The sequence below is a fragment of the Orcinus orca genome, chromosome 21 (genome assembly GCF_937001465.1).
Source record: "Orcinus orca chromosome 21, mOrcOrc1.1, whole genome shotgun sequence".
NCBI classification, from domain to species: domain Eukaryota; kingdom Metazoa; phylum Chordata; class Mammalia; order Artiodactyla; family Delphinidae; genus Orcinus; species Orcinus orca.
In genome coordinates this window covers 11,864,100-11,876,990 of record NC_064579.1, presented here as the reverse complement: position 1 = coordinate 11,876,990, position 12,891 = coordinate 11,864,100, and the positions used below count along the sequence as shown (strand labels likewise).

The 12,891-nt window shown below is 40.5% G+C and overlaps 1 protein-coding gene across 3 annotated transcripts in view; it reads right to left on the bottom strand.

The window, feature by feature from the left end:
* Nucleotides 1–1,624: 1,624 nt before the first annotated feature.
* GTF2E2 (general transcription factor IIE subunit 2) overlaps nt 1,625–12,891 on the bottom strand; it is a 74,727-nt gene continuing 63,460 nt past the window's right edge. For all 3 annotated transcript variants that reach the window (XM_004277143.3, XM_033400596.2, XM_033400595.2), the window contains 2 exons: nt 3,385–3,500; nt 1,625–2,128 (listed from right to left, as the gene is read on the bottom strand). In XM_004277143.3, coding sequence (XP_004277191.1) covers nt 2,012–2,128; nt 3,385–3,500 — 233 coding nt within the window. In that variant the 3' untranslated portion in view covers nt 1,625–2,011. The remainder of the gene's footprint in view (nt 2,129–3,384; nt 3,501–12,891) is intronic.

Below are 12,891 nucleotides of genomic sequence, written 5' to 3'. Positions count from 1 at the left end.
ATATTGCAATTTTACTTCTGGGAATATATCTGAAGGAAACAAAAACACTAAGTCAAAAAAGAGATATCTGAACCCCCATGTTCACAGCAGCATTATTTACAATAACCAAGACGTGTTCCCCATTGTTCCCTAGTGGATGAATGGATACACGCAGATACACACACACACAAATAGAACCTTATTCAGCCATAAAAAAGGGGGAAATCCTGTCACTTGCAACAACATGGATGGACCTTAATGGCATTATGCTAAGTAAGTCATACAGACTAAGCAAATACCAAATGATCTCATTTATATGTAGATTCTTAAAAGAAAAACCTAACAGAAAAAGATCAGATTTGTGGTTACCAGAGGTGTGGGCCAGGGTGAGGGGAAATTGGACAAAGGTGGTCAAAAGGTACAAACTTCCAGTTTTAAGATAAATAAGTACTAGGGATGTAATGTACAGCAAGAGGACTACAGATAGCACTGCTGTATGATACATGTGAAAATTGTTAAAAGTAAATCCTAAGGAGTTCTCATCGCTTGTTTTTGGTATGTATATGAAATGAGTGACATTAAACTTACTGTGGTAATCATTTTATGATGTATGTAAGTCAAATCTTATGCTGTGCATCTTAAAACTTACACAGTGCTGTATGTCAACTGTATCTCACTAAAACTGATGGGGGTGGGTATGTATAGACCAGAAAAAGTAGGTATACTTGGAGATAAGCCAGCTCCAGATTTTTTTTTTTTAAAAAGAGAGCTAGTTTATGCCATAAAATACTAAAGCTCTTCCTTACTAGCAAAAATCCTCTACAAAGCAAGACAGATTGAGTTTCCCATTTTCTAAATTATCCTGAGGAGTCTCAGTTTTACATCTTTTCATGCCATATTTTGGGGCTTGGATATAAGAAGGAGGTAAGATGACACTGAAATAGGATGACACTGAAAATGGATGAGAAGTAAACAAAAAGGATAAAAACTAAAACAGCAAAAAGGCTCCTTGTCATCTGCACAAAGTACTGACTGCTTTGGACTATCATCATACCTTTTTTGAGAACACCAAACCTTGCTTTTATAATCTACCACAATGTGATATGAGAACCATAACAATCACCCCGAAGGGCCACCACAGACCATAAAACAAGCACAGATAAGGAAAATGGGTAGTTTACCATAGAATGATGGAATGACCACAGATTTCCCCAAAAGTCACAACTCTTAACCCACATGTGTGACAGCAGCTCTCCTGAGCTCAGCCAGTGATTGGGAGACAGAGGGAGTCTCTGAAAGAAGAACCTCAGGGCCAAGCCCCATCAGGGCTGGGACACAGTCATGTCTTCATCCTTGCTGGAGATGGCATGAGAACATGACGTGCGAAATCCAAGAGGCTAAATACTGATTTACCCTTTTAAAAGCAAGCATTAAAAAATCACATGTAGTGTACCTTTACTGCTTCACCTGCTACCAAGAGGCACACCTTGGGTTCCAACTGTGAAATCCACACGCTCAGCAATGCAGCCCAGACCTCGGTCTCCAACAGCATTCCAGACACCACCTGTGGGAGTCAAAGACGAGCTGCCACCCGTCACTGCCAAGAATGGAAAGAAGCAAACTGAACTCACTGACATCTCAGAGCTCCTTCTACAACGATTTTATTATAAATATGCTCTTTTGGAATAAACAAATACTGCATTCAAGACTATCGGCAAACCTGTTCTAAGGTAATGAAAAGGAAAATGGAACCAGGAACCACTTAGAAGTAGAGATAAATAGCAAAGTCACCTGTATGCCATGCTGAGCGCCTTTCCCCCAAGAAGGAGGTTAACAGGGGACATAACATTTCTCATTAGCCCATTAATGAAAATAAGCTTCAAGTTTGGTAATTTGCACTAGTTCTGTAAACTGAACTGCTCCTGTCCTCGGTCCTAAGAAGTAGAATGGGAAGACGGTCAGTCTTCAGATCCCAGCGTCAACAAGGAAGATCTTGACTTTGTAACTCTTTGCTCTCAGACAAAACTGTCCACTACTTGCCAGGAGTGATGTCAGAGTAGTCCTTCAGCACCCCGGCCAAGTGCTCATTGTGAGTTTTAAACCGTCGCTTTTTCTGTGAAGCTGGCTTTTTCCTTCTCTGAATAGGAGCCTACAGGAAAAGGTAAAGACAGTTAGAAACAATGGCTACTCAGAGCGGTAATATGGGGAGGATTTACAAAAGATGCCCCAGAAACCAGCAGCAAAGAGATGCAGGGTTTGTGACCTTTTTTCTGTTCTGCAGCCCAGCCTCACACACACCAATCCACACAATCCTTGTTCGAAAACACAGACCAGGGCTTTCTGTTACAGTGAAGTGCATACCTCCACCTGGAATAAATGGGCTGGCATGAAAACTAACCAGAACTATTGTAGGCATGAAGTGGGTAAAAAGAGAGACAGTAAATCTCTTTTGTTTTTCATCTCTATTATCAGGTTTAAAATTTTATCCACCGTTAATTACCAATAAAACAAAGACCTGAAGCAAATACAGCAAAATATAGAGATATGGGCAAATTGGGAAGTGGATGAACACAGAAAGATTTGTTAAATATTATCCTCTTTTCTTCACTGTATACCTGAAATACTAATATCACATAATATTAACAAACTAAGCAATGACGGGAAACCATGAAGTGCTGCAATCACGCTAATTCTTGGAGATCACTGGCAATAAATTTCCCCTTTTAAAGGAGTCCTAAAACTTCACTGAATAAAACACTAAGCCACAAACAAGACAAGCTACAAAGGCACGATGGTGGACAGGGAAGGAGGGTGTTAGTGAAATAGTTCTCATCCTGGCTTTGACCCTGGGCTGCAGAGAGCTGGTTAGCTGGTAAAGGAATTCACAGGTCTTCATTCAATTACAAATCCCTCCAATGAGCAGGATTTGGGGGCTATAAAGACAGTAATATCTGGTTCCTAAGGGATCTGAAAGTCAACAAGGATAATTCAGTGTGATCAGGGCTAAGGCAAAGCCAGGCACCGAGACCACCGGGCTCCGGGAGCAAGAGGGGTGGGGGGTGCGGTGAAGACCATAAAGGCCAGAACGATGAAGCAAGCCCCTGGCAGAAACTGGGAACAAAACACGTGGGCACTGCACGCCCTATGGCTGGAGCTTAAGGGCAGGCACTGACTGCCGGGGAGGCTCTCACATACCTGGCGAGCAGCCCCTGAGGGCAAAGAGATCCGTTGGCCCTCAGTACACCAGACGTGATCTGAATGCATCTGACCAAGGTCACAGGATTAGGACACAGAAAAAACTGGAAGGGAGAACTAACTACCTACCTGCTCTTCCGAGAGCTGCACAGGACACAGGCTAACAGTTCAAAGAGCAGAGGATTACATTTTCTTCTAGAGAGTACGTACCACTTTCTTTGGTCCAGATTCCTGCATGGAAGAAATACCCTGTCGCTTCAGATACTCTTCAATTTTCTCCTCATCCATTGAATCCACAGTGACACTCCTCCACAGTTTCTGAAACTCTGTGCCAACAAGACAGTAGTTACTGTACAATAGATGTTTACAAGCTATAACATCTCAGTGTGATCGAAATCAGGCTTCGATATTATCTCCTCTGATCTCAATGAGCACATCTGAGATTTCATTATAAAAACAAAGGAAGACAGGAACATTCAGATGCTGGACACAGCAGCAGAAGGGCCTGGGAACACGAACTGCATCCCTACAGACCAGATCAGCACTGCTCTATTTTTAGAGCCTGTAAATGAAGGCCATGTGATTGAGCCTCCCAGCTTTCCTGGGAAGAAAGGCAGTTGACCTTCTCCTTTAATCCCAGAAATCAGTTCTCCATTGAAATAGTTCAAATTCCTGATCATCTCTCATGAGCTCAGTATAGCCCACTTCCTCTCCTACAGGAAAAGAGAAACAGGGAGATGAGGAACCAAAGTTTTATACGGAGGAGTTACAACAGCCTATTTGCAAAAAAGGCCTTTTGAAATCAAACAAATGGGGGATGGGTGACTAAGAGGTGATAAAAGTGAGGGGAGGAATACTGAGACAGTAACACTGTCTCACATGCCCTGGAAGACAAAGGAGAAAGGCCCTCCATCCAGCCTACTCCTTGTTCTCAGAGACCCCGGCCCCTTTGCCACACCACCATTTCTGCAACCAAAAGAGATCACAATTGGGACATGTCCAGAATGAAACTCGAATGCATCTTAAATTCTGTCCCTAAAGAGAGGCTCAAATAACCAGGTTTCACTTCATTATTAACATCTACATTCCAACACACAAAAAATGTCTTATGATGGCAAATCATAAGACATTTGTACTCTGGATGGTAAAAGAGGCAAGTTCGCTGGGTGCCCTGAGGCTGGGGCTGGGCCCCTGCTCACCAGAGACCTCTCTCGCATGCGCATGCGCACGCCCACTCACACTGCAACACCACCTACCCCCATCCCCACCCTCCTCCTTGGCATGGCATCCTGGAGGCCTAATTCAGGTGGCGCCGGCACCGCCCCCTGCCTTACTTTCAGGTAAAAAGTGACAATGGAGAGGGGTCCATTCACAAGCTGTAAACAAAGTAGGCATGAGATACTGTGCTGGACCAGACTGTTCTCCTCTTTCCTATTTCAATACGTATTACAAGAAGCAAATGATGCTCTAACAGCTGGGGCTCCAGTGATACTTAGGAAATCCGTTTTCTGCCACACACGGAAAGGCTTTTGCTGATGGTGACCAAATGCAAAAATGACAATCTACTACGAAGAATTCAACCTGGGCACAAAGTTATTTCAATCCAAAACATCTCTAAATAAAAAAATTTTTAGGGCTTCCCTGGTGGCACAGTGGTTGAGAGTCCGCCTGCCGATGCAGGGGATGCAGGTTCGTGCCCCAGTCCAGGAGGATCCCACATGCCGCAGAGCGGCTGGGCCCGTGAGCCATGGCCGCTGAGCCTGCGCGTCCGGAGCCTGTGCTCTGCAACGGGAGAGGCCACAGCAGTGCGAGGCCCGCGTACCGCAAAAATAAAATTAAAAAGAAAAAAAATTTTTTTTTATTTCTTTCAATACATTAAGAGTTCTTTTTCCTATATGCTCCCTGAACTTTCATCTGCATAGATTACAGAAATCAGTTAGCAGATGACAATCAATTGTTTGCATGACTTTCTCAGCCCCTTGAAGGGCTATAAGCTCCTCGGGAGCGGATATTTTTTTTAAGTTTCCTACTATGGTTGGCACTGAATTTAGCACATCCTCAACAATCTGATCACTGAACGTATGTTATTCTCTGGGCATCACAGAGTATCTGTTTTCTTTTTACATTTTTTAAACTTTTTTATTTTAAAATAATTTTACATTAACAGAAGAGTTGCAACATTAGTACACAGAACTCCAGTACAGGTTTTGCCCAGCTTTCCCTAATGTTAACACTGTATATGATCTTAGTAAAATTATCTAAACTAATAATACAAGCCTATTAACTAATCCACAGATCTTATTCACATGTCACCAGTTTGAGCACTTGCGTCCTCATCCTGGTCGTCATGGTCCGGCACCACACCTGGGATCCCACTGTGTTTAGCTGCCGTGTCTCCTTGCTCCAGGCTTTAAGTGTGCCCAGTGTCTCCTCATCTCTCAGGACCATGACACTTCTGAGGAGTTTCTGTAGTTATTTTATACAACGGCCCTCAATGTGTGGTTGTCTGCTATTTCCTTGTGATTAAATTGAGGCTATACATTTTGGGCAAGAACATCACAGAGAAGACATTGTGCCCTTCTCAGGACCTAACATCAAGGGTCCATGATGTTCACATGGCTTATTACTGGGGCTGTCAGACGATCACTGGTTAAGGTGGTGTCTGTCAGATTTCTCCACCATGAAGCTATTATTTTTCCCTTTGTAATTAATAAGCACCCTGTGGGGAGATCTACTGAGACTATGCCTAAACACCCTGTTTCTCAGCACACGTTAGCTCACTAATTTCAGCATCCATTGATGGCTCGTGCCTACAACAACTGATCCTTGTGGGTTTGCCTAACGGCATGTTACTTCCGTCATTCCTTTCATGCGTATGGATTAGGATTCTATAAGGAAGACTACTGAACAAATGGATCTGATTCTCGATCCAATCTATCTATTCAATTGTTAACTTAGTATGGATTCATGGATATTTATTTTATTTCATGGATTATAACTCATTACTATCATTATTTATTTTCTTGTTCAAATATCCTGGCTTTGGTCATTGAGTCCCTTCAAATTGTCCCTGGCTCTTTTTGACTTGCTTCCCTTTTTTGTTGTTTGGGGTTTTTTTGAGCATTTTCTTACTTTCTGGTACCAAAACATGTTCCAAGCTCATCTTGCATTTCCCCAAACTTGGAATCAACTCTTCGCCAAGGAGTCCTGACTCCTTTTACTGGAGAATGGTATTTCGAAACCAAGATCTAGGCATCCTAGTCTCTTTTTCTAGCAATCACTTTTCTTTTTTTGAAAACAGCAAATGATTAGGGGACATGAAATTTAAAGACAAATGATTTGTTTTAGGAGATTATCTCCAAGTATCATGAAAGTCAGTCAGGCTCTAAATTATAAGGGTAAATAAAATAGGAATTGTTTAAAAATCTGCTGTCTTTTAACAGAAAAGAAAGGCTAGAATTTTAAAACTCAGATTTGACCCTTTCAACTGAAGGGAACCCTGTCCTACTTGAGCTAAGAATGAAAACTGTGTAACAGAAAGTATGCCAGAGAAGGAAAGAAAATAAGCAAATTCATTAATAAGGCTTTGCTTAAGTTCCCAAATAACTCATTCATATTTTGGCTACACCCAGAGCTTTCCTATGAAATACAAAACTAGTAGAATAGTACAGACTGTGGCAAAAGAGGGCCTGGATGTGGAACCCAGTGACACTATTTACTAACTATGTCACATGGGAGAAGTTACTTAACCTCTCTAGCTCAGTTTCCTGACCTGTAAAATTGGGATAATAATATGTATTTCATAAAGATGTGGGTATAAAATGAGTTAATATCTATAAGGCACTGAGAATAATGCCTGCAAAGGAAAAAGCACTATCTATATCTGTCATAGTTACCATCATCCTCTGAGGTCTATCATCTCTTATTTCTGAGTGCTAATGCCTTTAAGGAAGGCAGATGAATCTGGCTGCTTTCAATAAGCATGACTCATCTGAGATTTATCCATGTTGTTGGGCATGTCAGTACTTCGTTCCTTCTTATTGCGAAGCTGTATTCCATTGTAAGGATGTACCACACTTGGGGGCGATGAAAGAACTGTTAAAGGACATCTGAGTTGTTTCCATGTTTTGGCTGTTATGAATAAAGCTGATATGTACATGGATTTTGAGTGAACTTGGGTAAAAACCTAAAAGTGGTACGGCTGGGTCATACATACAGTATACGTATTACAGCATACTAATAAATATGACGACCTACACCTCACACTATATGCAAAAATTAATTCAAAATGATCAAAGATCTAAATATAAGAGCTAAAACGGAAACTCTTTGAAGAAAAAACAGAAGTAAATATTGGTGTTGTTGGAATAGGGAATGGTTTCTTAGATATGACAGAAACACAAGCAACAAAAAGACAAATACATAAATTGTACCTCATCAAGATTAAAAACGTTTGTATCTCAAAGCACACCAACAAGAAACTGAAAAGACAACTCATAGAATGGACAATATTCACAAAACATAACTCTTTTAACAGACCTGTATCCAGAATAAAGAACTCTTTAAAATTCTATAATAGGACCTTCAAGATGGCAGAGGAGTAAGATGTGGAGATCACCTTCCTCCCCACAAATACACCAAAAATAGATCTACATGTGGCACAACTCCTACAGAACACCTACTGAATGCTGGCAGAAGACCTCATACTTCCTAAAAGGGTGCATAAGGAGAGGGGCACTGCCTAAACAAGCTTCAGAGACGGGCACAAGCCACAGCTATCAGCGTGGACACCAGAGACGGGCATGAAACGCTAAAGTTACTGTTGCAGCCACCAAGAAGCCTGTGTGCAAGCACAGGTCACTATCCACACCTCCCCTCCCGGGAGCCTGTGCAGCCCACCACTGCCAGGGTCCCATGATCCACGGACAACTTCCCCAGAAGAACACAAGGCGCGCCACAGGCTATTGCAGCATCACACTGGCCTCTGCCACCACAGGCTTGCCCTGCATTCCGTACGCCTCCCTCACCCTGGCCTGAGTGAGCCAGAGCCCCCGAATCAGCTGCTCCTTTAACCCCGTCCTGTCTGAGCGAAGAATAGATGCCCTCAGGCGACCTACATGCAGAGGCGGGTCAAATCCAAAGCTGAACCCCGGGAGCTGTGCGAACAAACAGGAGAAAGGGAAATCTCTCCGAGCAGCCTCAGGAGCAGCAGATTAAATCTCCACAATCAACTTGCTGTACCCTGCAACTGTGGAATACCTGAATAGACAACGAGTCATCCCAAAACTGAGGCGGTGGACTTTGGGAGCAACTGTAGACTTGGGGTTTGCTTTCTGCATCTAATTTGTTTCTAGTTTTATGTTTATCTTAGTTCAGTATTTAGAGATTATCATTGGTAGATTTGTTTATTTGGGTGCTCTCTTCCTTTTTTTATATATTTTTCTTTTTCTCTTTTTGTGAGTGTGTATGTATATGCTTCTTTGTGTGATTCTGTCTGTATAGGTTTGCTTTTACTATTTGTCCTAGGGTTCTGTGTGTCCAGGTTTTTTTAGTATAGTTTTTAGCACTTGCTATCATTGGTGGATTTATTTGTTTAATTGCTCTTTTTTTAATTATTTTATTTTAATAACTTCTGTTTCTTCCTGTTTTTTCTTTTCTCCCTTTTCTTCTGAGCTGTGTGGCTGACAGGGTCTTGGTGCTCTGGCCAGGTGCCAGGCCTGAGCCTCTGAGGTCAGAAAGCCAAGTTCAGAACACTGGTCCACCAGAGACCTCCTGGCCTCTCATAATATGGGAGAGAGCTCTCCCAGAGATCTCCATCTCAACGCTAAGACCCAGCTCTACTCAACGACCAGCAAGCTCCAGTACTGGACACCCCATGCCAAACAACTAGCAAGACAGGAACACAACCCCACCCATTAGCAGAGAGGCTGCCTAAAATCATACTAAGTTCACAGACACCCCAAAACACACCACCGGACACGGTCCTGCCCACCAGAAAGACAAGATCCAGCCTCATCCACCAGAACACAGGCACCAGTCCCATCCACCAGGAAGCCTACACAACCCACTGAACCAACCTTACCCACTGGGGACAGACACCAAAAACAATGGGAACTATGAACCTGCAGTCTGCAAAAAGCAGACCCCTAACACAGTAAGTTAAGCAAAATGAGAAGACAGAGAAATACACAGCAGATGAAGGAACAAAGTAAAACCAACCAGACCAAACAAATGAAGAGGAAATAGGCAGTCTACCTAAAAAAGAATTCAGAGTAATGATAGTAAAGATGATCCAAAATCTTGGAAACAGAATGGAGAAAATACAAGAAACTCTTAACAAGGACCCAGAAGTACTAAAGAGCAAACAAACAATGATGAACAATGAAATTAAAAATTCTCTAGAAGGAATCAATAGTAGAATAACTGAGGCAGAAGAACAGATAAGTGACCTGGAAGATAAAATAGTGGAAATAACTACTGCAGAGCACAATAAACAAAAAAGAATGAAAAGAATTGAGGACAGTCACAGAGACCTCTGGGACATAAAATGCACAAACATTCAAATTATAAGGGCCCCAGAAGAAGAAGAGAAAAAGAAAGGGACTGAGAAAATATCTGAAGAGATTATAGTTGAAAACTTCCCTAACATGGGAAAGGAAATAGTCAATCAAGTCAGGAAGTGCAGAGAGTCCCATACAGGATAAATCCAAGGAGAAATACACCAAGAGACATATTAATCAAACTATGAAAAACTAACTACAAAGAAAAAATATTAAAAGCAGCAATGGAAAACCAACAAATAACATATAAGGGAACCCCCAATAGGTTAACAGCTGATCTTTCAGGAGAAACTCTGCAAGCCGGAAGGGAGTGGCAGAATATACTTAAAGTGATGAAAGGGAAAAACCTACAACCAAGATTACTGTACCCAGCAAGGATCTCATTCAGATTCAATGGAGAAATAAAAAGCTTTACAGACAAGCAAAAACTACGAGAATTCAGCACCACAAAACCAGCTTTACAACAAATGCTAAAGGAACTTCTCTAAGCAGGAAACGCAAAAGAAAAAGACCAACAAAAACAAACCCAAATCAATTAAGAAAATGGTAATAGTAACATACATATCACCGAACACCTTATATGTAAATGAATTAAATGCTCCAACCAAAAGACAAAGACTGTTTGAATGGATACAAAAATAAGACATTTAAATATGCTGTCTACAAGAAACCTGCTTCAGACCTAGCGACACATACAGACTGAAAGTGAGGGGATGGAAAAAGATATTCTATGCAAATGGAAATCACAAGAAAGCTGGAGTAGCAATACTCGTATCAGATAAAATACTTTAAAATAATGTTACAAGAGATAAGGACATGACATAATGATCAAAGGATCAATCCAAGAAGAAAAAAATAACAATTATAAATATTTATGCAGCCAACATAGGAGCACCACAAAACATAAGGCAAATGTTCCCAGCCATAAAAGGAGAAATCGACAGTAACACAAAAACAGTGGGGAACTTTAACACCCCACTTACACCAATAGACAGATCATCCAGACAGAAAATAAATAAGGAAACACAAGCTTTAAATGACACAATAGACCAGATAGACTAAATTGATATTTATAGGACATTCCATCCAAAAACAACTGAATACACTTTCTTCTCAAGTTCTCATGGAACATTCTCCAGGACAGATCATATCTTGGGTCACAAATCAAGCCTTAGTAAATGTAAGAAAACTGAAATCTTATCAAGTATCTTTTCCCACCACAACGCTATGAGACTAGATATCCATTACAGGAAAAAAAACTGTAATAAATACAAACACATGGAGGCTAAACATTATGCTACTAAATAACCAAGAGATCACTGAAGAAATCAAAGAGGAAATCAAAAAATACCTAGAAAAAAATGACAATGACAACCCAAAATCTATGGAATGCAGCAAAAGCAGTTCTAAAAGGGAAGCTGATAGCAATACAATCACACCTCAAGAAACAAGAAAAATCTTAAATAAACAACCTAAACTTACACCTAAAGCAATTACAGAAAGAACAAAAAAACCCAAAGATAGCAGAAGGAAAGAAATCATAAAGATCAGAGCAGAAATAAATGAAAAAGAAATGAAGGAAACGATAGCAAAGATCAATAAAACTAAAATCTGGTTGCTTGAGAAGATAAACAAAATTGATAAACGATTAGCCAGACTCATCAAGAAAAAAAGGGAGAAGACAGAATTAGAAATGAAAAAGGATAAGTACCAACTGACATTGCAGAAATACAAAGGATCATGAGAGATTACCACAAGCAACTATATGCCAGTAAAATGGACAACCTGGAAGAAATGGACAAATTCTTCAAAAAGCACAAAATCCCGAGACTGAACCAGGAAAAAATAGAAAACATAAACAGACCAATCACAAGCACTGAAATTGAAACTGTCATTAAAAATCTTCCAAAACACAAAAGCCCAGGACCAGATGGCTTCACATGTGAATTCTCTCAAACATTTACAGAAGATCTAACACCCATCCTTCTCAAACTCTTCCAAAATATAACAGAGGAAGGGACACTCCCAAACTCATTCTACGAGGCCACTATCCCCGATACCAAAATCAGACAAAGATGTCACAAAGAAAGAAAACTACAGGCCAATATCACTGATGAACATAGATGCAAAAATCCTCAACAAAATACTAGCAACAGAATCCAACAGCACATTAAAAGGATCATACACCATGATCAAGTGGGGTTTATCCCAGGAAGGCAAGGATTCTTGAATATATGCAAATCAATCAATGCTATAATCACATTAACAAACTGAAGGGAAAAAACCATATGATCATCTCAATAGATGCAGAAAAAGCTTTTGACAAAATTCAACAGCCATTTATGATAAAAACCCTCCAGAAAGTAGGCATAAAGGGAACTTTCCTCAACATAATAAAGGCCATATATGACAAACCCACAGCAAAATGGTTCACAATGGTGAAAAACTGAAACCATTTCCTCTAATATCAGGAAAAAGACAAGGTTGTCCACTATCACAACTATTATTCAACATAGTTTTGGAAGTTTTAGCCACAGCAATCAGAGAAGAAAAAGAAATAAAAGGAATCCAAATCAGAAAAGAAGAAGTAAAACGGTCAATGCAGATGACATGATACTATACATAGAGAATCCTAAACATGCCACCAGAACACTACTAGAGCTAATCAATGAATTTGGTAAAGCAGCAGGATACAAAATTAATGCACAGCAATCTCTTGCATTCCTATACACTAATGCTGAAAACTCTGAGAAATTAAGGAAACACTCCCATTTACCACTGCAACAAAAAAAATTAAATACTAGGAATAAACCTACCTAAGGAGACAAAAAGGACCTGTATGCAGAAAACTATAAGACACTGATGAAAGAAATTAAAGATGATACCAACAGATGGAGAGATATACCATGTTCTTGGACTGGAAGAATCAACACTGTGAAAATGACTATACTACGCAAAGCAATAAACAGATTCAATGCAATCCCTATCAAACTACCAATGGCATTTTTCACAGCACTAGAACAAAAAATTTCACAATTTCTAAGAAAACACAAAAGACCCCGAATGGCCAAAGCAATCTTGAGAAAGAAAAATGGAGCTGCAGGAATCAGGCTCCCGGACTTCAGACTATACTACAAAGTGACAATAATCAAAACAA